At 46.2% G+C, this 26,040-nt stretch overlaps 1 protein-coding gene across 3 annotated transcripts in view; it reads left to right on the top strand.

Moving 5' to 3' along the window:
- LOC147102962 (sodium-coupled monocarboxylate transporter 1-like) overlaps window positions 1-26,040 on the top strand; it is a 163,276-nt gene that overhangs the window by 70,911 nt on the left and 66,325 nt on the right. For all 3 annotated transcript variants that reach the window (XM_085963948.1, XM_085963949.1, XM_085963950.1), the window contains 2 exons: window positions 4,623-4,752; window positions 18,527-18,615. In XM_085963948.1, the coding sequence (XP_085820074.1) occupies window positions 4,623-4,752; window positions 18,527-18,615 (219 nt within the window). The remainder of the gene's footprint in view (window positions 1-4,622; window positions 4,753-18,526; window positions 18,616-26,040) is intronic.

Raw genomic sequence — 26,040 nt, 5'->3', positions numbered from 1 at the left:
TCCGCTCGCAGAGGGAAGAGGAAGACTCAGGCGAGGAAGACGTTGAAGAGGAAGACGCCGAAGAGGAAGACGCTGAAGAGAAAGCAGAAGGAAGGATGCAACCTAGACAGCCCCTTTCTGGTCAGGATATTCGGGATGGAATCATCCGCCTGCGATACTAGTGACCACGGCCCCAATCCCCTTTCAACATTAGTCTCACACCTTACCTCTGTTACTGACTATCACAGTGTCCTCTTGGCCACGATGCTGAAATAAAAATCACCACAAAGCAAACTTTCCAGTCAAGCTTTATACATCTATCCATCCAATATGACATCAAGAAATCAACTCATCACCTTCATGCATTCTTTTAGTGACTGCCTTGTGTGCCTTTGCCTATCCTACTGATGTCACACCGTGCTAGCCCAGTGGCTGCACCATGGCTAGTGGAAGGCTACTGACTTTCAGTGGGGGACACTGCAAATGGCCTCGCTGGTCGATCTTTGAAGAGCTGGTGGCTGGGAGTGTCAAATCAAGTGACGGTGTTTCTTCTTCTTCACTCTCCCTCTTCTTGGTCACCCACTGGCTGGGCAGTCTGCATTTCTTGGGTGTGTGAAATGAGGAAGGCACAATGGTGGAGTTGTGGTGAGGGGAGGGCGGAAAACAAGAGGTGCATGCCAGTAGGAGGATAAAGTATGAGGACCCCAGCATCTTGTATCCTTTCTGCTCCGCCGCTGGCCATGCCCCTGCCAAGAATGGTCTGTATCGTCTCCTCCAAGGGAGTGAGGTGAGGCTAGGCGGTCAAGTAGAGCAAATGTCAGTAGCTGAACATTTAGGGAACAGTGATAGTAGTATCATAAGGTTTAGATTAGCTATGAAAAAGGACAGGGAGCAATCTAGAGTAAAAATACTTAATTGGAGAAGGCCAATTTCAGTGGGTTGAGAATGGATCTGGCCTGAGTAAATCAAAGATTGGCAGGCAAAACTGTAATCGAACAATGGGCTGCGATTTACTTGTACTTCTTGCAATCTAGTATACTGTATTCGCTGCTCACGATGTGGTCTCTACATTGGGGAGACCAAACGCAGATTGGGTGACCGCTTTGTGGAACACCTCTGTTCAGTCCGTAAGGGTGACCCCGAGCTTCCGGTCGCCTGTCATTTTAATTCACCGCCCCATTCCCACTCGGACCTCACCGCCCTCGGCCTCTTGCATTCTTCCACGGAAGCTCAACGTAAACTCGAGGCACAGCACCTCATCTTCCGATTAGGCACTTTACAGCCTTCCGGACTCAATATCGAGTTCAACAATTTCAGATCATAACCTCGGCCCCTATTACATTTTTACTTATATTTTTTATCCACACCTTTGTTTTGGCCTTCCCCCCCCCCCCCCCTTTTTTTTCCTCTCTCACACATGGCAGCTGTCTCCCATTCTGCCAACGCATTTCACACCCAATCTAGAGCTGTCTTTTGTCTCCACTAGTCCTATCACCATCTCGTCTCGTTTTGAATACCTCTTAATGTCTCTTCTCTTTTTTGTTCTCTCCCAGCCTGGCCTCTTAATCTATTTAATTCCCTGTGCCTCTTTAGTCTTGACAAAGGGTTTTGACCCGAAACGTTGATTCTAATTTCTCTCCACGGATGTTGCCTGGCCTGCTGAGTTTTTCCAACATTTTCTGTTGTTATTTCGGATTTCCAGCATCTGCAGTATTTTGCTATCGTAATAGAGAAAGAGGAGGTAGTTGAGATACTGGATGGGATAAAAATTGATAGAGGAGGTACTAGAAAGGCTGGCCTTATAGTAGATAAGTCACCAGGACTAGATGGGATGCATCCTAGGATGCTGACGGAAGTAAAGGTGGAAATTGCAGAGGTACTTGTAAAGTCTGTGTGTTCTAGTTGTAATTAATAACACACAGACTACAAGATTAAAGTTCAACAGGTCTTTACTGGTTGGAGGTCAGGACTATATGAAATACAATCTTACTACACAGTGCTTATATACCGGTGGTCACCACCGGTACTACGTATACAGCAGCCAGAGAAAGTAGTACATCTCTTAAGGTGGAACAGGCTTAAGTTCTCTTAAGGTGGAACTGGTTACATACACCACAGTACTGGCCATAATCTTCCAATCCTCCTTGGATACGGGGATGGTTCCAAAAGAAATGGAGAATTGCAAATGTTACACCCTTGTTCAAAAAAGGGTGTAAGGATAAACCCAGCAACTGCAGGCCAGTCATTTTAACCTCGGTAGTGGGGAAGCTTTTAGAAATGATAATCAGGGGCAATATTAACAGTCACTTGGACAAGTGTGGATTAATTAAGGGAAGCCAGCATGGATTTGTTAAAGGCAAATCGTGTTTAACTAACTTGATTGTGTTTTTTGATGAGGTAACAGAGAGGGTTAATGAGGGCAATGCGGTTGACGTGGTGTACATGGACTTCCAAAAGGCGTTTGATAAAGTGCACATAATAGACTTACCAGCAAAGTGGAAGCCCATGGAATAAAAGGGACAGTGGCAGCATGGATACGAAATTGGCTAAGTGACAGGAAACAGAGAGTAGAGGTGAACGGTTGTTTATCGGACTGGAGGAAGGTACACAGTGGGGTTCCCCGGGTTCAGTACTAGGACCACAGCTTTTCTTGATATATATTTTAGACTTGGGTGTGCAGGGCACAATTTCAAAATTTGCAGATGACACAAAACTTGGAAGTATATTGAAAAGTGAGGAGGATAGTGATAGACTTCAAGAGGACATAGACAGGCTGGTGGAATGGGCGGACACGTGGCAGCTGAAATTTAACGCAGAAAAGTGCGAAGTGATACATTTTGGTAGTAAGAACGAGGAGAGGCAATATTAACTAAAGGATACAATTTAAAGGGGGTGCATGAACAGAGACCTGGGGGTATATGTGCACAAATTGTTGAAGGTGGCAGGGCAGGTTGAGAAAGCGTTTAAAAAAGCTATGAATGGGAGGTGTGCCACGTACAGATTGGTACAGATTGTTGGTAGGTGAGTAATTGGGGGGTGGAGTTGTGCATTGAGCAGTGCATGAGGCTAGTGGTGCAGTTGGTAGGAGATGGCTTTTGAAAATGCATTCACTGACCTTGACCACTGGTCTGAGGTCATGAAGCTTTTTTGGGCACTGGAGCCAGGTCGTGGGGTGACACTGCTGGCAGTGACATAAGAACATAACATAAGAAATAGGAGCAGGAGTAGGCCATTTGGCCCTTCGAGCCTGCTCCGCTATTGAATAAGATCATGGCTGATCTTCTACCTCATCTCCACTTTCCTGCACTATCCCCATATCCCTTGATTCCCCTAATATTTAAAAATCTATCGATCTCTGTCTTGAATATACTCAACAATTGAGCCTCCACAGCACCTTTGGGATAGAGAATTCCAAGGATTCACCACCCTCTGAGTGAAGAAATTTCTCCTCATCTCAGTCCCAAATGGCCGACCCCTTATTCTGAGACTGTGACCCCTGGTTCTAAACTCCCCAGCCAGGGGAAACATCTTCCCTGCATCAATGCCGCAGGAAAAGCCCTATTCAGCCTGCGCCTCACAACCAACCTGACGACTCCCAGTGATGCAGAGACACAGAGGGCTGGATTTTGATACTGGAGGCGTGTAGGAGGCGGGACTACAACTTTTGGGGTTGTAGTTCCGCTTCCATCAAGTTGTGGCCAACCCACTCGATTTTCACTTGATTGACCTTGTTGAGCCCGCCCAGTTAATTGGCACTAATCCCCTTCCCGCCTCGGGGAGGCGGCTCCCAGCACAGGTCGGGTATCCGCCTCCTTTGAAAGTGGCATGGGGGCGGGATGGGTTTGTGCCCCCCGATTTCGCGAATTTAACTCCCCACACGCCTCCAATCCCGCCTCCACGGCCCAATGAAAATCCTGCCCAGAGTGTCCACAGCGCCTGGTCTGCACTCAAGGTCTGCATAATCAGCACCTGTGAAGAGACGCTCGGTCGCTCGACATTGATGGAGAGCTTTGGGAACCATAGGTCCAGTCACCTGTTCCTCCCAAGTATGCTACACTTACTATGAGTCATGTCTCAAATTACTCACATTATGGGCAGGATTTTCATTGGGCCGCTAATCTTGGGAGGTGGGGCGCGGGGTTCCAGGCCACTGCCCCAAATCTAGCTTAGACACCTGTTGAGTCTAGGCATATCTGTGTTGACATTACACCAGTTCCTACTTGAGGGAGTTCTCTCCCCTAGTTGCGTTGATGACCTTGTAAGGACAGGTGGCGGCTTTACCCCAACAATGCCATCTTGGAAACTCTGTAATGGCTGAACAATTTCAGGGCCACATGAATTATAATGTTAAGTGAAGAAATTGTTCCTTAAATGATGTTTAGCTTGTGGTTTTCTTGGCTAATTTTACTTGGCTTTCTTTTCTCCTGACCTTCCAGAATAAACTTTTCCATATTCACAATTTCAGGCGACTGCATGATTTTTAACACTCACTTCAAGGTTATATTGTCCTAGGCATATATCATTCAGACTTTAATACTGAAGCAACTCATAAGGGTATAAAAAACAGAGGTCATTTTTTAAGTATCATGTGAAATGAGCAATTCTGCTTTGTGTATTACCAACAATTATTTCTGATTTCACAGAGCTGTATTTCTGAACTGGGTTGGTATGATTATTGTGCTCACGACAGCCTGCCTGTGTGGTTTAGTTATGTATGCTGTTTATGCGACCTGCGATCCAATAAAGGCAAACAAAATTAGTAACTCCAACCAGGTAAGTAACATTTAATTCAGCTTAAAATGAACTTAATTTGTAGCAGCATGCAATGTGGTTTCAGTTCCCTTTTTGTAAGCTTCTAAGTATCTAATTACTGAATCAAATTCATAAATGTCAAATCTAATGTAACCCCACTATTTAAAATAGGAGGGAGAGAGAAAACAGGGAACTACAGACTGGTTAGCCTAACATCAGTAGTAGGGAAAATGCTAGAGTCTATTATAAAGGATGTGATAACAGGACACTTAGAAAATATCAATGGGTTTAGACAAAGTCAACATGGATTTATGAAAGGGAAATCGTGTTTGACAAACCTACTGGAGTTTTTTGAGGATGTAACTGGTAGAATAGATAAGGGAGAACCAGTGGATGTGGTGTATTTGGATTTTCAGAAGGCCTTTGATAAAGTCCCACATAAGAGATAAGTGTGCAAAATTAAAGCACATGGGATTGGGGGTAATATACTGGCATGGATTGAAAATTGGTTAACAGACAGGAAACAGAGTAGGAATAAATGGGTCTTTTTCGGGGTGGCAGGCGGTGATTAGTGGGGTACCGCAGGGATCAGTGCTTGGGCCCCAGCTATTCACAATATATATCAATGATTTGGATGAGGGAACCAAATATAATCTTTCCAAGTTTGCTGATGACACGAAACTAGGTGAGATTGTGAGTTGTGAGGAGGATGCAAAGAGGCTTCAAGGTGATTTAGACAAGTTGAGTGAGTGGGCAAATACATGGCAAATGCAGTATAACGTGGATAAATGTGAAGTTATCCACTTCAGTAGGAAAAACAGAAAGGCAGAGTATTATTTAAATGGTGATAGATTGAGAAATGTTGATGTACAAAGGGACCTGTGTGTCCTTGTACACCAGTCACTGAAAGCAAACATGCAGGTGCAACAAGCAGTTAGGAAGGCAAATGGTATGTTGGCCTTCATTGCAAGAGGATTTGAGTACAGGAGCAAGGATGTCTTACTACAGATATACAGGGCCTTGGTGAGACCACACCTGGAGTACTGTGTGCAGTTTTGGTCTCCTTATCTAAGAAAGGATATACTTGCCATAGAGGGAGTGCAGCGAAGGTTCACCAGACTGCTTCCTGGGATGGCAGGACTGTCATATGAGGAGAGATTGGGTCAACTAGGCCTGTATTCACTAGAGTTTAGAAGAATGAGAGGGGATCTCATTGAAACGTATAAAATTCTGACAGGGCTAGACAGACTGGATGCAGGGAGGATGTTTCCCCTGGCTGGGGGGGGGTCTAGTACGAGGGGGGTCACAGTCTCAGGGTACGGGGTAGTACATTTAGGACTGAGATGAGGAGAAATTTCTTCATTCAGAGGGTGGTGAACCTGTGGAATTCTCTACCACAGAAGGCTGTGGAGGCCAAGTCATTAAATATATTTAAGAAGGAGATAGATAGATTTCTAGACACAAAAGGCATCAAGAGGTATGGATGGGAAGAGAGCAGGAATATGGTATTGATCATATTGAATGGCGGAGCAGGCTCGAAGGGCCAAATGACCTACTCCTGCTCCTATTTTTCTATGTTTCTAATAGTTACCACAAAAGTGTTCTCATTTGTCACCCTCCATGTTTTTTAAAAATTTGTTCATGGTATGTGAGCGTCACTGGCAAGGCCAGCATTTATTGCCCATCCCTAATTGCCCTTGAGAAGGTGGTAGTGAGCCGCCGCCTTGAACAGCAGAGGGTAGTTAAGAGTCAACCACATTGCTGTGGGTCTGGAGTCACATAGAGGCCAGACCAGGTAAGGAAAGCAGATTTCCCTCCCTAAAGGAATACGGGATCCTGGGCTACATAAACCGAGGCATAGAGTACAAAAGCAAGGAAGTTATGATGAACCTTTATAAAACACTGGTCCGGCCTCAACTGGAGTATGGTGTCTAATTCTGGGCAGGAAGGATGTGAAGGCCTTCGAGAGGGTGCAGAAAAGATTTACAAGAATAGTTCCAGGGATGAGGGACTTCAGTTGCATGGATAGACTGGAGAAGCTGGGGTTGTTCTCCTTAGAGCAGAGAAGGTTGAGAGTGAAGGGATAATTACTAGTCCTAGCCCTTTTCGGGCTACCCCAGATCAGGCATATTCCCCAGACGTTCACCTTCAACTAAAGTTAGAGATAGCCGAATATTATAAGACGCTTAATTATGTCTAAAGGCCTAGGCTATCTCTCTCTAAAGGAAAGGAACGACTTGAAGATGTTACCATCTTCCAGCTAGCACTTTTAATAAGTTTAACTAGACTGTAACCTTCTGGATATTATGAGGGTCTGGAATACTCCTCAGAATTCTGTAACTCCTCACCAAAGAGTGTACAGAGATTGAGTTCATGAGTTTGATACAGAAATACTCTGAGACAATTCTAAAAATATATAGATTTATTGAAGAGCCGACATAGTTAACAGCTGGTGAGTCAATCGCAACTTTAACAGTTCAAAATACAAATAGCTTACATTTCTTATTCTCAAAGATCCTTATTCTCAAATCTTAACTTTGTACATTTTTACATTTCTTATTATTTCTAATCCAGAATATCCACCAAAATCAAATAAGAGTACCTCTTGATCCCCGAGACTCAAAGAGTTAAAAACTTACAGAGCCTGCCTCTGAAGTTGAGAATCGCTTGGCCCTTCCAGCGACTTCTGACTTTCTATTTGAAAGCTCTATTTTTATACTCTTTTTTTAGTGGTTTTTTCTTTGAAGTTTTCTGCTGATGTAAGCTAATTATCTCTAGTCATCCTCTGCTGACTTCTTTCTACTCTATTGTCAATTCAGCTGTTAACTTTCAGAATCCTGTCTGCTGTATATGTGTTTCAAAACTTATCATATAAAATGATTATTACAGATTTATCTCTTTGATGCCATTCTTACAAAGACTTCAGTTCAATTCTTAATATTGGCTTAACTGGTTATAAGCAGACGTTGTGTCTCCTAACTCTTTCATTTCCCATACAAAAACCACGTGATTGCTTGGTGTCATCTATTGAAGTCATAATTTCAAAGTCTTCTGTTTTGTACCTTTTACAATATGTAAATCAAAAACACTTCAACTAGGGTGTTTGTTGCATTTCTTAGCTACTTCAATTGATTGTATATATAATCGTGTTTCCTGTTTCTCATTTGATGTTACTTTTATCAAAGGCACATGGTTTTTTAATGTTCTGTGTTTCTGTTCGACGTGGTAGTTTTTAACACTTTACTTGGGCATTGCTATTGTGTTGGTTCCAAACTGCAGACTTCTTGGAAGCAAGCCTTTGCTTCTTCAATAGGGCCTTTGTCTCAGTATTAACAATCAATTCCCATTTCAAAAGCTTGTGTGGTGTTTACAACTTTTGTGTTAACACTTCATCTTATCTCAGAAGCCTGTATTGACAGCTTGTGTCGTTGAGGCTTTTTAGATTTTTAAACCCAGTATGTCATGTTTTAATAATATCAGAAATCTGTTCATAGGATGGTGTAGTTTTCTGAAATATGGCTTTTCCTTTACAAGAGGAGATTTGATAGAGGTGTTCGAAATCATGAGGGGTCTAGACAGAGTAGATAGAAAGAAACTGTGCTAAAGAAGTTTCTTCTGAATTCCCTATTGGATTTCTTGGAAGGGTCGAGAACCAGAGGACACAGATTTAAGGTGATTGGCAGAAGAACCAAAGGCGACATGAGGAAAAGCTTTTTTATGCAGCGAGTGATTAGGATCTGGAATGCACTGCCTGAAAGGTGGTGGAGGCAGACTCAATCGTGGCTTTCAAAAGGGAATTGAACAAGTACCTGAAGGAAAAAAAATTGCAGTGCTATGGAGAAAGGGCAGGGGAGTGGGACTAGCTGAAGTGCTCTTGCAGAGAGCTGGCACGGGCTTGACGGCCTCCTTCTGTGCTGTAACCATTCTTAGGATCTTAGTGAACCAGATGGGTTTTTATGACAATCTGGTAGTTTCATGGTCACCATTACTAATACTAGCTTTTTATTCCAGATTTATTTAATTAACTGAATTTAAATGCTAGTCGTGGGATTTGAGTTCATGTCTCTGGATCATTAGTCCAGTAACATAACCACTATGCTACTATACTCCTATGTATCACAGGTTAAGCCCAAGTGTTAATTGTGCAAACTCATGAGGACAAAGTCCCTATAAAAGGTTGGACATGACATTGGAAGAAGAGATCAAAAAGGATATAAAGATATTTACATAAGATTACATGGGATATACGGCACAGAAACAGGCCATTCGGCCCAACCAGTCCATGCCGGCGTTTATGCTCCACACGAGCCTCCTCCTGTCTTTCCTCATCTAAATCTTATCAGTATAACCCTCCATTCCCTTTTCCCTCATATGCTTGTCTAGCCTCCCCTTAAATGCATCCATACTATTTGCTTCAACCACTCCCTGCGGTAGCGAGTTCCACATTCTCACCACACTTTGGGTAAAGAAGTTTCTTCTGAATTCCCTATTGGATTTCTTGGTGACTATCTTATATTGATGGCCTCTAGTTATGCTCTTCCCCACAAGTGAAAACATTCTCTCTGTATCCACTCTATCAAAATTTTTCATAATTTTAAAGACCTCTATTAGGTCACCCCTGAGCCTTTTTTCAAGAGAAAAGAGTCCCAGCCTGTTCATCCTTTCCTGATATGTATACCCTCGCATTTCTGGTATCATCCTTGTAAATCTTCTCTGCACCCGCTCCAGTGCCTCTGTATCCTTTTTATAATATGGCGACCAGAACTGTACGCAGTACTCCAAGTGTGGTCTAACCAAGGTTCGATACAGGTTTAGCATAACTTCCCTACTTTTCAATTCTATACCTCTAGAAATAAACCCTAGTGCTTGGTTTGCTTTTTTTTATGGCCATGCTAACCTGTGTTGCAACTTTTAGTGATTTGTGTATTTATACTCTTAGATCCCTTTGTTCCTCTACCCCACTTAGACTCGCACCCTCCAAGTGATGTGACCTCCCTATTCTTCTTATCAAAATGTAATACCTCACATTTATCTGTGTTGAACTTCATTTGCCAATTATATGCCCATTCTGCAAGTTTATTAATGTCCTCCTGTAACTTGTTGCAGTCCTCCTCAGTATTAACTATCCCGCCTAATTTGATGTCATCCGCAAATTTAGAATTGTGTTTTTGATTCCTAAGTCTAAATCGTTAATATAAATTGTGAACAGCAGTGGTCCTAGCACTGATCCTTGTGGAACACCACTACCCACCTTCTGCCACTGTGAATAGCTACCCTTTACTCCTACTCTCTGCTTTCTGTCTTGAAGCCAGCCACCAATCCATTCTGCTACTTGTCCCCTGACTCCGCATTCTCTGACCTTGTTCATCAGTCTATTATGGGGTATCTTATCGAAGGCCTTTTGAAAATCCAGATAAATTACATCTACTGCATTACCACTGTCTACTCTCTCTGTTACCTCTTCAAAAAATTCAGTAAGGTTGGTCAAGCAAGACTTTCCCTTTTGAAATCCATGTTGCATATTCATTATTATATTTTTGGTTTCTAGATGTTCTTCTATTTTCTCCTTTAGTAGGGATTCTATTATTTTTCCTACCACCGATGTTAAGCTGACTGGTCTATAATTCCCATGACATGTTCTATCCCCTTTCTTAAATATTGGTATTACGTTAGCTATCCGCCAGTCCTCTGGCACTATCCCGATGTTAAGCTGACTGGTCTATAATTTCCTGGACATGTTCTATCCCCCTTCTTAAATAAAGGTATTACATTAGCTGTCCACCAGTCCTCTGGCACTATCCCTTTTTCTAACAAATTATTAAATATGTGTAGTAATGCCTCTGCTCTCTCTTCCCTAGATTCTTTTAAAATGCATGGATGCAATCCATCCGGACCAGGAGTTTTATCCTCTTTGAGATTAATTAATTAATTTAATATAGCCCCTTTTTAAATTTTAAATGCACTTATCTCATTACTAATCTCATCATCCAATGTCATGTCCACCTGTTCTATCTCCTTTGTAAATACTGAAGCAAAATAATTATTTAATATTTCTGCCATCTCTCTATTGTTACCTGTGGTATTATCCTGACTATCCCTTAATAGCTCCATTTAAGATAGAAAGTGGGGAGATAATTGATCAACTAATAAAACATAGAGAGGATAAGATCCCTGGTCTGGATGGATTGTATCTGCGCATTTTTAAAAGACTTTAGGGAAGAGATAGCAGTGGCATTATTACATATATATAAAAAATCATTCGAAAAGGGAATAGCGCCAGAGGACAGGTGGACAGATAATGTGATTCCTATATATAAAAAGGGAGATAGAACAAGCCCAGGGAACTATAGACCAATTAGCTTAATGTCAGTGGTAGGAAAGATAATGGAATCCTTAATCAAAGATATCATTGAAAAACATCTAGAAATTGAACATACAATAAAGAGTAGTCAGCATGTATTCCAAAAAGGACGGTCATGCTTGACCAATCTTATTGAGTCCTTTGAAGAAGTAGCAGAAACAGTAGGTAAGGCTAATGCAATAGGTGCCAATATATTTGGATTTCCAAAAAACCTTTGACAAGGTGCCACATAGTAGATTCATGACTAAGGCCAGAACATGTGGGGTGGGGAAGATTTGGTGGCGCCCCCTTTGGGGCGCTAACTTCGCCGGGGCGCTAAAAGTAGCTAACTCGATCAAGTTAGTTAAGCGCCCATCCACCACCACCCTCCTCCGCCTGGCTGAACTTGTTCCCACATTGAACAACTTCTCCTTTGACTCCACTCATTTCCTCCAAATCAAAGGTGTTGCTATGGGTACCCGCATGGGTCCTAGCTATGCCTGCCTTTTCGTGGGATATGTGGAACACTCTTTGTTCCAGTCCTACTCGGGTCCCCTCCCTCACCTCTTTTTCCGGTACATTGATGACTGTATCGGTGCCGTTTCCTGCTCTCGCCCTGAATTAGATAAGTTCATTCACTTTACTTCCAATTTCCACCCTTCCCTCACCTTCACATGGTCCATCTCCAACTCTTCCCTTCCCTTCCTCGACTTCTCCGTCTCCATCTCTGGGGATAGGTTATTGACAAGCATTCACTACAAGCCCACTGACTCCCACAGCTACCTGGACTACACTTCCTCCCACCCCGCCTCCTGTAAGGACTCTATTCCATTCTCCCAGTTTCTCCATCTCCGCTGCATCTGCTCTGACGATGCCACCTTCCATACCAATGCTTCCGACATGTCTTCCTTTTTCCTCAACCGAGGATTCCCTCTACTGTGGTTGACACGGCCCTCGACCGTGTCCGTTCTATCTCCCACACTTCTGCCCTCACCCCTTCCCCTCCCTCCCGGAACCACGATAGAGTTCCCCTTGTCCTCACCTTTCACCCCACCAGCCTCCACATTCAACGGATCATCTTCCGCCACCTCCAGCGTGATCCCACCACCAAACGCATCTTCCCCTCACCTCCCCTTTCAGCATTCCATAGGGACCGCTCCCTCCGCAACAACCTAGTCCACTCTTCTACCACCCCCAGCACCCCTTCCCCTTCACCCGGCACCTTCCCGTGCAAGCGCAGGAGATGCAACACATGCCCTTATACCTCCTCCCTTCCCACTGTCCAGGACCCCAAACACCCCTTCCAGGTGAAACAGCGATTTACTTGTACTTCCTGCAATTTAGTATACTGTATTCGCTGCTCACGATGTGGTCTCCTCTACATTGGGGAGACCAAACGCAGATTGGGTGACCGCAGTCCGTAAGGGGGACCCCGAGCTCCTGGTGGCCTGTCACTTTAATTCACCGCCCCATTCCCACTCAAACCTCACCGTCCTCGGCCTCTTGCATTGTTCCACGGAAGCTCAGCGTAAGCTCGAGGAACAGCACCTCATCTTCCGATTAGGCACTCTACGGCCCTCTGGACTCAACATAGAGTTCAACAATTTCAGATCATAACCTCGGCCCCCATCATATATACTATATATATATTTTCCCTTTTTTTAAATCCACACTTTCGTCTGGGCTTTTTTCTTCCCTCGCACATGGCAGCTGTCCTTCATTCTGCCAGGGCCATTCACACTTCATCTAGAGCCATCCTTTGTTCCTTGAATGTCTCTCAATGTCTCTTAATCTCTCCTGCTTTCTATCCTATTTCTGACCTTCCCTTTTGTTCTTTCATCCCCTCCCCCTTTTCCCAGCCCCCACTTACTTTAAAATCTATCCCTCTTCCTGCTTTTTTTCCCAGTTCTGACGAAGGGTCTTCGACCTGAAACGTTAACTCCGTTTCTCTCTCCATGGATGCTGCCCTGGCCTGCTGAGTTTTTCCAGCGTTTTCTGTTGTTATTTCGGATTTCCAGCATCCGCAGTATTTTGGTATCGTATTAGTTAAGCGCGATTTGCCTTTAACAGATCTGTGCTGGCTTTCCTTAATTATTCCACACTTGTCCAAGTGACTTAATTTTGTCCCTGATTATCGTTTCTAAAAACTTCCCCACTACCGAAGTTTAACTGACTGGCCTGTAGTGTCTGGGTTTATCCTTGCACCCTTTTTTGAACAAGTGTGTAACATTTGCAATTCTCCAGTCCTCTGGCATCACCCCTGTATCTAAGAAGGATTGGAAGATTATGGCCAGTACCTCCGCAATTTCCACCTTTAGAGACAATTTGGGGCCTATTAAGAGACAAAGAGGGTCTTCACTTCACTACAAATATAAGCACCAATGCCAAATCCAGGCAATTCATCCAACAACTCAATTCCATATGTATCTAATAGTGAACAGAAATAATTAAGAAACCCCTGAGCAAGCTTTTAGTGCTTGTCTTCTGTGTTTATTTACTTAACCTAGCGCTCTGCAGTTTGGGAGGTAAAAGGCAGTTGAGTTTTCATTGATGGCCATGGTGGGTGACCTCGAGCAGTTTTGGGCCATGAGGGATCGGTTGCAGACTGCAACATCTCAGTGTGGGCTAGGGCAGTCTGGCCCAGCTGGCTGTGTTGCACTAACAAGGGCACCGGCAGAGTGTGTGGCGGGGTAACAGGCATACTATCCACTTGAGGGAGGACAGCAGGTATCTCTCTCTCGGAGCCAAGATCACTCTCATGGGACTTTGCCTCAGCACTCCTGAGGCTCTGCATAAGAACATAGTGCTGAAGAGATATGATGCTCTGGAAGCCCCTGTCAACACTGACCCACAAAGACATAATAACAGGCATCTGAGCTCCCACGGCAGCGGTGTTGGCTGCCATGGAAGCTGTCAGGACAGCCAGCAGAGGTTGCATCATGGTGGGCGCTACTGGCGTGTTCATGGAGATGACCGCTTGGTTCATGCTGGACAGAATGATCTATCCTATGCTCGTGTGAAGTTTTAGCACAAGTTGGAGCCGGACTCCTCAAAACTCTCAGTTGGGCGCAGGCTCGCTGGCAGGCTGCCCCATAAACCTTGCATTTCCTGGTGTATGCCCATCAGCTGCCTTTGGTGAGCTGGCACCTGTGGCATCCTATTCCCCCTACCCTAGATTCTGCACACTTTTGGCCGGTGATTCAGAGGTGTGCGCAGAGAGTAAAAGAGCAGTAAATTTTACCTTGACAACTCTGGTGAAGTCATTGAACTTCTTGCGAAATTGCAGACATGTCCTGGAATAAGCCGCTGGCATTGACCTTACTCTGCAACCTCTTCCTAGCGGCATTGTAGGTGTTGCCTGGAGGGCTTTCTGCTCCCTGGGAAGAACAGGATCTCCCTCCTCCTGTCTGCCACCTTCACCGAGCCTCCAATGTGGCATCGGAGAACCTTGGTACCCTGTCTGGACCTCCTCCAGCTATCCTATTGAAGCTGGTCAGTTTCCCTGCTGTCTGCAGCCAGAGTGCAGCTCCTCTTTAAGAAGTGCCGACTGCCTTCAAGTGGCGTCAGAGATGCTTGATTTCCTGCCCTCCCAAACAGGCATAAACGAGTAGCACTGGCTACAGACCTGAATCATTTTAATGAGATCCTAGCACGAACTTAATGTGCTGCCTGAGACTGTGTGAAGAGGCGTGTGCAGCGTACGTCCCACCCCCTACGTGCAGCATTTAGATGCAATCGAACTTCTAGGCCCATATTTAGCTGTAACGCCAGGACTCTTCTAACCCTATTGGCTCAAAGAAAGCTGTTAATTTCTTTCCTTATTAGCAGCATTGCCATCCAGTACTCCAAAAACAGGAGATTTTTTAGCCCCAGTAGTCAAAGAAAGAAAGAAAGAAAGACTTGCATTTATATAGTGCCTTTCACGACCACTGGACGTCTCAAAGCGCTTTACAGCCAAGGAAGTACTATTGAAGTGGAGTCACTGTTGTAATGGAAGAAACGCGGCAGCCAATTTGCACACAGCAAGGTCCCACAAACAGCAATGTGATAATGACCAGATAATCTGTTTTTGTTATGTTGGTTGAGGGATAACTATTGGCCAGGACACCGGGGATAACTCCCCTGCTCTTCTTCGAAATAGTGCCATGGGATCTTTTACGTCTAACTGAGAGGGCAGATGCAGCCTTGGTTTAACGTCTCATCCAAAAGACGGCACCTCTGACTGTGCAGCACTCCCTCAGTACTGTCGACCTAGATTTTTGTGCAAGTCCCTCAAGTGGGACTGTGAACCCACAACCTTCTGACCCAGAAGCAAGGGGGCAACCAACTGAGCCACAAGAATCAGTGCTGGGACCACTGTTGTTCACAATTTATATTAACGATTTAGACTTTGGACTCAAAAACACAATTTCTAAATCTGTGGATGACACCAAATTGGGGGGCGATAGTCAATACTGAGGAGGACTGCAACATATTACAGGAAGACATGAATAAATTTGCAGAATGGGCATATCATTGGCAAATTAATTTCAACACAGATGAGGTATTACATTTTGATAAGAAAAATAGGGAGGTCACATATTAGAAACATAGAAACATAGAAGATAGGAGCAGGAGTAGGCCATTCGGCCCTTCGAGCCTGCTCCGCCATTCAATGAGATCATGGCTGATCATCCAAATTCAGTACCCTGTCCCTGCCTTCTCCCCATATCCCTTGATCCCATTAGCCTTAAGAAATATATCCAACTCTTTCTTGAATATATTTAATGAATTGGCCTCCACTGCCCTCTGTGGCAGAGAATTCCACAGGTTCACCACTCTCTGGGTGAAGAAATTCCTCCTAATTTCAGTCCAAAATGTTCTACCCCTTATCCTTAGACTATGACCCCTGGCTCTGGACTCCCCGACCATCGGGAACATCCTTCCAGCATCTAGTCTGTCCAGGCCTGACAGAATTTTATAGGTTTCGATGAGATCCCCCCTCAATCTTCTAAACTCCAGTGAGTATAAGCCCAATCGACACAATCTCTTCTCATACGTCATTCCTGCCATCCCAGGTATCAGCCTGGTGAATCTTCGCTGAACTCCCTCCATGGCAAGAACGTCCTTCCTCCGGTAAGGCGACCAAAACTGCACACAATACTCAAGGTGCGGTCTCACCAAGGCCCTGTACAACTGTAGCAAGACACCCTTGTTCCTGTACTCGAACCCTCTTGCTACGAAGGCCAACATACATTTGCCTTCTTAACCGCCTGCTGCACCTGCATGCTTACCTTCAGCGACTGGTGCACAAGAACACCCAGGTCTCTTTGCACTTCCCCTTCTTCCAATCTATTGCCATTCAAATAATAATCTGCCTTCCTGTTTTTGCCACCAAAGTGGATAACCTCACATTTATCCACATTATAGTGCATTTGCCATGTTTCTGCCCAATCACCTAACCTGTCCAAATCGTACTGGAGTTTCATGACATCCTCCTCACAGCATACCCTCCCACCCAAATTAGAATCTTAATGGGATAGAAGAGCAAAGGGATCTTGGAGTACAAATACACAAATCACTAATAGTAGCGAAACAGGTTAACAAGGCCATAAAAAAAAGCAAACCAAGCACTAGGGTTTATTTCTAGAGGGATAGAATTAAAAAGTAGTGAAGTTATGCTAAACTTGTATTGAAGCTTGGTTAGACCACACTTGGAGTACTGCATACAATTCTGGTCGCCATATTATAAAAAGGATACAGAGGCACTGGAGAAAGGATAAACAGGCTGGGTCTCTTTTCTCTTGAAAAGAGAAGACTGAGGGGTGACCTAATAGAGATCTTTAAAATTATGAAAGGTTTTGATAGAGTAGACACAGAGGGCTGGATTTTCCAAGTCCCGAGGATGGGCATGGAGGCGGGACAGGTGGTAAAATCGGACAAAGTGGGGGCGGATGGCAAACCCGCCCCCATCCCGCCTCCGTGCCCTTTTGCCAGGAGGCGGGAAAATGTGCAGCTTCGGGTCCCGTCTCCTGGAGGCGGGAAAGGCATTTAATCCTTTTAACTGCCTGTTAACAGGTAGTTAACAGACAGAAAAAAGGATTAGTGCCATTTTACCTTCAGGTGAAGGCTTTCCGACCTCTGAGAACCCCACCGGGGTGGAGGAGGTCTGCGCTGGTCGGAGGCACCTGGAAGTAAGGTGTAGAGGTGAGTGATGGGTGCAAGTGTGGAGTGGTAAGTATGTAAGGTGAGTGATTAGTTTAAAAAAGTGTGCACTTACCTTGTTTTCTTTCTACAGCCTTTAGCCGTGCTGGATGGGGAGAGCTGATATTCTCCTTGTCAATTTCACACAATGGCTGTTGGATCCTCCGATCTTACAGACATGTGAAATTTACAAAGTTGAAAGATTTGATGAGTCCTCACCACAAAGTCTCATCAAACTAAAGAGAATGGCAGTGTTTGACAGCTTCACAGAGCTGTCAAACGCTGTCATTTCTTCTTTCAAGAAGTCTTGACAGCACGTCTGACGTTGACGTGATCTGTCAGTGACTTCCTCCCTAATTGGCCTGCTGAGCCCGCAGGGTGGGCTTAACAAGCTCAATCAGGGGAAAATCCCTCTGATTGGTCAGGCGAGGATGGAGGCCGGACATTGACATGACAAGCAGCAGTCCCGCCTTCAACTCGCCTCCATTCACAAAATCCAGCCCAGAGAGAGTGTTTCTACTTGTGGGGAAGAGCAAAACTCGAGTCCAAAGATGTGCGGGTTAGGTTGATTGACCATGATAAAAATTGACCCTTAGTGTTAGGGGGGATTAAATACGTGGGGTTATGGGGTTACGGGGATAGGGCTTGGGTGGGATGGCTGTCGGTGTAGGGACCGGGTGCTAGGGTTTGGATGATCAGCCATGATCTCGTTGAATGGTGGAGCAGGCTCGAAGGGCCGAATGGCCTACTCCTGCTCCTATCTTCTATGTTTCTATATAAGATAGTCACCAAGAAATGAAATAGGGAATTCAGAAGAAACTTCTTTACCCAAAGAGTGGTGAGAATATGAAACTTGCTAACACAGGGAGTGGTTGAAGCTAATAGATGCATTTAAGGGGAGGCTAGATAAGCACATGAGGGAGAAGGGAATAGAGGGTAACGCTGATAGATTTAGATGAGGAAAGACGGGAGGAGGCTCGAGTGGAGCATAAACACCGACATGGACTGGTTGACCGAATGGCCTGTTTCTATGCTGTATATCCTATGTAATTTTAATGACCAGAAAATCATGAGCTTGAGCACGCAGTTTCCTGATCTATGTGCCAGGAGTGCTAGAGTGGAAAATCTCTACTTATACCCATTTATTCTTCTAAACTTCTGGTAAAATAAATGCTAACCAATTCCGGAAGAGTCAAAAAAGCAACAAAAAGCTATAATATAAATGTCATTCTTTTTAAAATAGTTTATTTTTAACTCTCTCTTTTTTCAAAGCTGATGCCATTATTGGTTGTGGAGATTTTGGATCAGATGCCTGGAGTTCCTGGACTCTTTGTTGCCAGTGCATACAGTGGCACATTGAGGTATGTAACATGTCACTGTAGATACAGGAGGCAGTAGGTTATCATCTGCATGAATCGTTGATGGAATGATAATGCTGAATAAGGAAGAAAAAAAGGTTCTATTAGACAATTTAGACAGAATTTACTTGGAATTTTGGAAAAAGTGATTGTAGTATTTGAAGTAGAACTCATACATCATATATGCTTGTATGGCTCCACTTAACAGCAACTTTGCAATGCCATTACTAGGAATAATGTAGGTTTCTTTGGGATTCTGTTTGGCAGGTTATTTACATACTTGGAAAGATGAATTGCTTTTTATTAATCTTCAATAACAGTGCACAGTGATATAATTGAAAAGTAGAATAGAAGCATATTTCTGACAGTACTGAGAAATAAACAGCATGCAACAGAATAAAAGGGAATTCATCAGCAATGTAAACATAATAAATTACTGCTAATATACCTTAATCTAACATTGGTGTTTGTTCAGCTCTAGGGTTAATTAACATTGCCTAGGTCCTATAATAGTGCTGGGAATGACAGAGGCACCCCTCCCGTTCATCCCAATTTTTAGGTTTTCAGCAAGTGATGCCCATCTATATTTTATAAAAATCTTGCATCTGCGCCCACTTCCCCTCTGAACAACTTGACTTCCTGTTATGTTTTCGTCAAACATTTTTATGACAGATTTTTTCCAATTAGAAATTCCTAGGTACACATAAATAATGCGTTTTGCCTATGTAAACTCATCACCCTGCAATCTGGCCACCAGGTCCCCACAAATCACTCAAAATGCTATCTGATTTTTTTCATTTGCCATTTTTTTTTTCGGTAACTGAAACTTCTAATTTCAAAAAAAGTTCAAAAATTACATATTTCACAATAACATAATGAAATTGCCATTTGTGTTTTTTAATGCCTTCATTAAAGTTTTTACTTGAAGCCTCTCAACAACAACAACTTGCATTTATATAGCGTCTTTAACGTAGTAAAACATCCCAAGGTGCTTCCCAAAAGTATAGGCTTGGACTTGATATTTTTACCCAGAGCTGTGACTTTGTGAGCTGAATTTGGATTATGCATTCTGAACATGTGCAGTGTACTTAATTTCCTGGGATGCATTGGTACCATTCAGTCAGCTGTACTGATAGAATATTTTCTTTAGCTTCGAGCATTTCTGCTCAGTAGCATTTCTTCAAATAATTTTGCAGAACAAAAGGACAAATTACAAAAGTGTCTTTGAGGTAAAATTTACATTGAGTGATTTCTTTTTAAAATAGAGGCCGTGTGTGTATGTGAGAGAGTGAGAGAGATGGAGAAAGAAAAAACATGTTCTGATTACAGTTAGAAACATAGAAGATAGGAGCAGGAGTAGGCCATTCGGCCCCTCGAGCCTGCTCTGCCATTCAATGTGATCATGGCTGATCATCCAAATTCAGTACCCGGTCCCTGCTTTCTCCCCATACCCCTTGATCCCTTTAGCCTTAAGAAATATATCCAACTCCTTCTTGAATATATTTAATGTATTGGCCTCTACTGCCTTCTGTGGTAGAGAATTCCACAGGTTCACCACTCTCTGGGTGAAGAAATTCCTCCTCATTTCTGTCCTAAATGGCCTACCCCTTATCCTTAGACTGTGACCCCTGGTTCTGGACTCCCCGACCATCGGGAACATCCTTCCAGAATCTAGTCTGTCCAGTCCTGTCAGAATTTTATAAGTTTCAATGAGATCCCCTCTCATTCTTCTAAACTCCAGCGAGTACAAGCCCAATCGACCCAATCTCTCCTCATACGTCATTCCTGCCATCCCAGGTATCAGCCTGGTGAATCTTCGCTGAACTCCTTCCATGGCAAGAACATCCTTCCTCAGATAAGGGGACCAAAACTGCACACAATACTCAAGATGTGGTCTCACCAAGGCCCTGTATAACTGCAGCAAGACATCCTTGTTCCTGTACTCAAACCCTCTCGCTACGAAGGCCAACATGCCATTTGCCTTCTTAACCACCTGCTGCACCTGCATGCTTACCTTCAGCAACTGGTGCACAAGGACACCCAGGTCTCTTTGCACTTCCCCTTCTCCCAATCTATTGCCATTCAGATAATAATCTGCCTTCCTGTTTTTGCCACCAAAGTGGATAACCTCACATTTATCCACGTTATATTGCATCTGCCATGCTTTTGCCCAATCATCCTGGAGTTTCTCAGCATCCTCCTCACAGCACACACGCCCACCCAGCTTTGTGTCGTCTGCAAATTTGGAGACATTACATCTAGTTTCCTTGTCTAAATCATTAATATATATTGTGAATAGCTGGGGCCCAAGGACCGATCCCTGCGGTACCCCACTAGTCACTGCCTGCCACTCGGAAAAAGACCCGTTTATTCCAACTCTTTGCTTTCTGTCTGCCAACCAGTTCTCTATCCAAGCCAATACCTTGCCCCAATCCCATGTGCCTTAACTTTACACGCTAATCTCTTATGCGGGACCTTATCGAAAGCCTTCTGAAAGTCCAAATACACCACATCCACTGGTTCTCCCTTATCTATTTTACCAGTTACATCCTCAAAAAATTCCAGTAGATTAGTCAAGCACGATTTACCTTTTGTAAATCCATGTTGACTTTGTCCAATCCTGTCACTGTTTTCCATGTGCTCTGCTATTACATCTTTTATAATGGACTCTAGCATTTTCCCCACTACTGATGTCAGGCTTACCGATCTGTAATTCCCCGTTTTCTCTCTCCCACCTTTTTTGAATAGTGGGGTAACATTAGCTACCCTCCAATCCATGGGAACTGTTCCAGATTCCATCAAATGCTGGAAGATGATCAGCAAAACATCAACTATTTCTAGGGCCACTTCCTTAAGTACCCTAGGATGTAGATTATCAGGCCCTGGGGATTTATCGGCCTTCAATCCTATCAATTTCCCTAACAGCATTTCCCTACAAATACTGATTTCTTTCAGTTCCTCCCTTTCATCAGACCCTATGTTCCCCGACATCTCTGGGAGGTTATTTGTGTCCTCCTTTGTGAAGACAGAACCAAAATATGTATTTAGTTGGTCTGCCATTTCTTTGTTCCCCATTATAAATTCCCCTGATTCTGACTGCAAGGGACCTACGCTTGACTTCACCAATCTTTTTCTCTTCACATATCTATAAAAGCTTTTACAGTCAGTTTTTATGTTCCCTGAAAGCTTACTCTCATATTCTATTTTCCCTTTCTTAATTAATCCCTTTGTCCTTCTTTGTTGAATCCTAAACTGCTCCCAATCCTCAGGTTTACTGCTTTTTCTGGCCAATTTATATGTCCTCTCCTTGGATCTTATGCTATCCCTAATTTCCCTTGTTAGCCATGGTTGAGTCACCTTTTTTGTTTTATTTTTATGCCAAACTGGGATGAACAAATTCTGTAGTTCATCTGTGCGGCCTTTGAATGTTTGCCATTGCCTATCCACCGTCAACCCTTTGAGTGACATTCCCCAATCAATCCTATCCAACTCACGCCTCAGACCATCGTAGTTTCCTTTATTTAAATTTATTAAAGTTGTAGCTTTAGTAAGTATATTGAGCTTAGGGGGTGAGAGAGAGAGACTGGGGTCAAAGACAGAGAAAGAGAGCCAGGTGAGGGAGAGACAGAGATTTTTTCTTCATTTAATATTGGTTTCATTTTCAGAAAAAACAGCAAACTGAATTTTGAAGCAAGCTCATTATTTCACCTGTATGTTGCTGACAGTTAGAAAAGGCCAATGCTAATCACTTACGCCTGTGAGACAGGTTCTAATTTCTAACATCTATGAGATGGAGAGAGACAGAGAAAGGCACAAATAGAGAGAATGGTAGAGAGATAGTTACTTTCCTCGTTCTAATTTGCTTTTCGGTCCGTAGACTATAAATCAGGCGTCATGCCTTTAAGAAGGATCACACCTTTAAGAAACTCGATCTGCAACATAGTTAAGCCCAGAGCGGGGGAGGAGCAGTCGAAGCTGTGGACTGATGAAAGGCAGTCGGACTTGGTGTAGTCTCTGACGCCATTTTTGTGTTCAACATGCAGCCTCAACAATTAAACCTTTTCTGTTGAACCTCTCCGAGTTCAGTATTTTTTGCTAGGAGTACGTCGACTCCTACATTGGTGACCCCGACGCTCAGGACGACTCCTAAGCGTAACCATGGCTGACACAAACGCAGTTTCTGTGAAGCTGCCGGAGTTCTGGGAGAACCTAGCCACCGCCTGGTTCCTTCAAGCCGAATCGCAATTCCGACTCCGCGGCATCACCGCCGACGCAACGATGTACGACTACCTCCTCGCCTCCCTGGGCAGCTCCACAATCACGAAAGTCTGGACAACACTACAAAACCCTTCGGAGGAAGGCAAGTACGCATATCTCAAGGCCGCGCTCCTTAAAAAATTCACAGCCTCCCAATTTTTGCGCAACTGCCACCTCCTTGACCTCCCGGGCCTCGGTGACTCCACGCCGTCAGACTTGCTCTCACACATGCTTGCTCTGACCGACGAGAAACCGCCCGGCTCCCTCTTCCGCACGCTCTTTATCCGCCAACTACCTCCCAGCATCCGCCCGGCGATCGTGCGTCCAGCCTCACGGACCTCGAGGCCCTGGCCGACAAAGCCGATAAGCTCCTGTCCGCCGGCTCCAACCACGCCGTCACCCCCGACCTGGCCTCCGCAGCGTCGGCGCGCGCTCCACCCTCTATCGCGTGGCCACACAGCTCGGCCACGAGGCCCCCACGTCCCCCAAGCCCTCCGACCCAGGGCTACTGCTACTTCCATACCAGGTTTGGCGCACGGGCACGCCGCTGCAGCCATCCCTGCACGTTTCCAACCGCCCCCACACCGGCCTACACGATGGCTGTGGGGCAAGCAGGCGCGCTGCTGTACGTTACGGACAGCGCCTCCGGACGCCGTTTCCTATGCGACACAGGTGCGCAGCGCAGCATCATCCCCGCGTCCGCCCTCGAGATCCAGCGAGGCGGCCGCGGCCCTGCGCTGGCTGCCGCCAACGGCACCGACATCCGGACGTACGGCACCCGCACCGTCACCATCGACCTCGCAGGCCGCCGCTACCACTGGGAGTTTATCACCGCCAAGGTGCTCTCCCCGCTCCTCGGTGCTGATTTCCTGTGCGCCCACGGCCTGTTGGTCGACATGCCTCGGCGCCGCTTCGTGGACATGAACACCATGTCACCTATCCCGGGCGCCATGGCCCCCCCCCCCCCAACCCGCCGAAATGGCGTGGCAGTGCCGTGCCCGCTCAACGGACGACTACTCAGCACTCCTGGCTGAGTTCCCAGCCCTCACCAACCCGACCTTCTCCGCGAAAGTTGCTAAGCACGGGGTAGAACACTTCATCCCCACCACAGGCCCACCGGTGTATGCCCACGCCCGCAGGCTGGTCCCGGCCAAGCTGGAGATCGCGCGGGCCGAGTTCGCCACAATGGAACAACTCGGCATCATCCGCCGCTCCAACAGCCCCTGGGCCTCCCCACTCCACATCGTCACCAAACCCGACGGGGGATGGCGCCCCTGCGGGGACTACCGGCGCCTAAACGACGCCACCACGCCGGATCGGTACCCCATACCGCACATTCAAGACTTCTCGGCTAGACTGGCCGGCCGCTCAGTCTTCTCCAAAGTTGACCTGGTGCGCGGTTACCATCAGGTGCCAGTCCACCCCACGGACGTTCCCAAGACGGCCATAATCACCCCTTTTGGGCTATTCGAGTTCCTCCGAATGCCCTTCGGCCTCAAAAACGCGGCCCAGGCCTTCCAGCGGCTCATGGACTCGGTCCTCCGGGACCTGAAGTTCCTCTTTGTCTACCTGGATGACATCCTGGTAGCTAGTTCCTCCAAGCAAGAACACATCGAGCACCTCCGCACCCTGTTCCAGCGGCTCAGTGAGCACGGGCTCATCATCAGCCCAGCCAAGTGCCAATTCGGCCTCAGCAGGATCGAATTCCTCGGCCACCACATCACGCAGGACGGAGCCATTCCCCTGCCCGCCAAGGTGCAAGCCGTCCAGCAGTTCCCCCGGCCTACCACCATCAAAGGCCTCCAGGAGTTCTTGGGGATGATCAACTTTTACAACCGCTTCATTCCCAGAGCGGCCTCCCTCATGCGGCCCCTATACGAAGCCCTCCGGGGTGAGAAAGACAGAATGGCGATCGAGTGGTCAGCGGACATGTTGACCGCTTTCGACTCGACCAAAAAGGCGCTCGCCGACGCCACCATGCTCGCTCACCCACAGCCCAATGCCAGGGTGGCCCTCACCACGGACTCCTCCGATCACGTGGTCGGCGCTGTGTACGAACAGTGGGTCGACGGGGCCTGGCAACCGCTGGCCTTTTTCAGCCGCCAACTACGCCCCCCGGAGGCCAAATACAGTGCCTTTGACCGTGAGCTCCTCGCACTGTACCTGGCAGTCCGCCATTTTAGATTTCTTCTGGAGGGCCGCCCCTTCACCGCGTTTGTCGACCACAAACCCCTGACATTCGCGATGGCAAAATCTGTGGACCCGTGGTCAGCCAGGCAACAACGCCAGCTCACTGCGGTGTCCAAATTCACCACGGACATCCGGCACATCTCCGGTCGAGACAACGTGGTGGCCGACTGCCTATCCCGCCCCGCTGTCCACGGCGCCCACCTGGCAGTGGACTATGCTCAACTGGCAGCGGAGCAACGCACCGACCCTGATCTGCTCTCCGCGCCCACAACCCTCCCAGGGCTGCGACTGACCGACTTCGCCTGCGGCCCGTCCGCCGACACAGTCAAATGCGACACCTCCTTGGCGCAACCCCGCCCCGTAGTCCCGGCGTCCTGGCGAAAACGGGTATTCGACATCGTCCACGGCCTCTCACACCCCGGCACCCGCGCGTCCATTAGACTGGTGGCCAACCGATTTGTCTGGCGCGGCCTGCGCAAAGATGTGCGCGTCTGGTCCAGATCCTGCATAGCTTGCCAGCGTGCCAAAATCCACCAGCACGTCAAAGCCCCACTCGAGGAGTTCACCGTGCCAGAAAGAAGGTTTGACCACGTCCACATCGACCTCGTCGGCCCCCTGCCGCCATCACAAGGTCACACGCACCTGCTGACAATCGTGGACCGTGCCACCCGCTGGCCCGAGGCCATTCCACTGACGTCCACCACCACCGACATCGTGAGGGCGTTCATCGGTACCTGGGTCGCTCGGTTCGGCGTCCCCTCCGACATGACGTCGGATAGAGGCCCGCAGTTCACCTCTGATCTGTGGGCCGCCATCGCCCGAAACCTCGGGGTGACCGTTCACCGCACCACGGCTTACCACCCCCAAGCCAACGGACTGTGCGAGCGATTCCACAGGTCCATGAAGGCATCCCTCCGCGCCAGCCTCGAGGACGAGGCTTGGATCGACCGCCTCCCGTGGGTGCTACTTGGCCTACGCTCC

This window comes from Somniosus microcephalus, chromosome 21 (genome assembly GCF_052327205.1).
Source record: "Somniosus microcephalus isolate GS21.2 chromosome 21, FLI_Smic_1.0, whole genome shotgun sequence".
Classification (NCBI taxonomy): Eukaryota; Metazoa; Chordata; class Chondrichthyes; order Squaliformes; family Somniosidae; genus Somniosus; species Somniosus microcephalus.
This window is presented reverse-complemented; position numbering and strand designations above follow the sequence as displayed.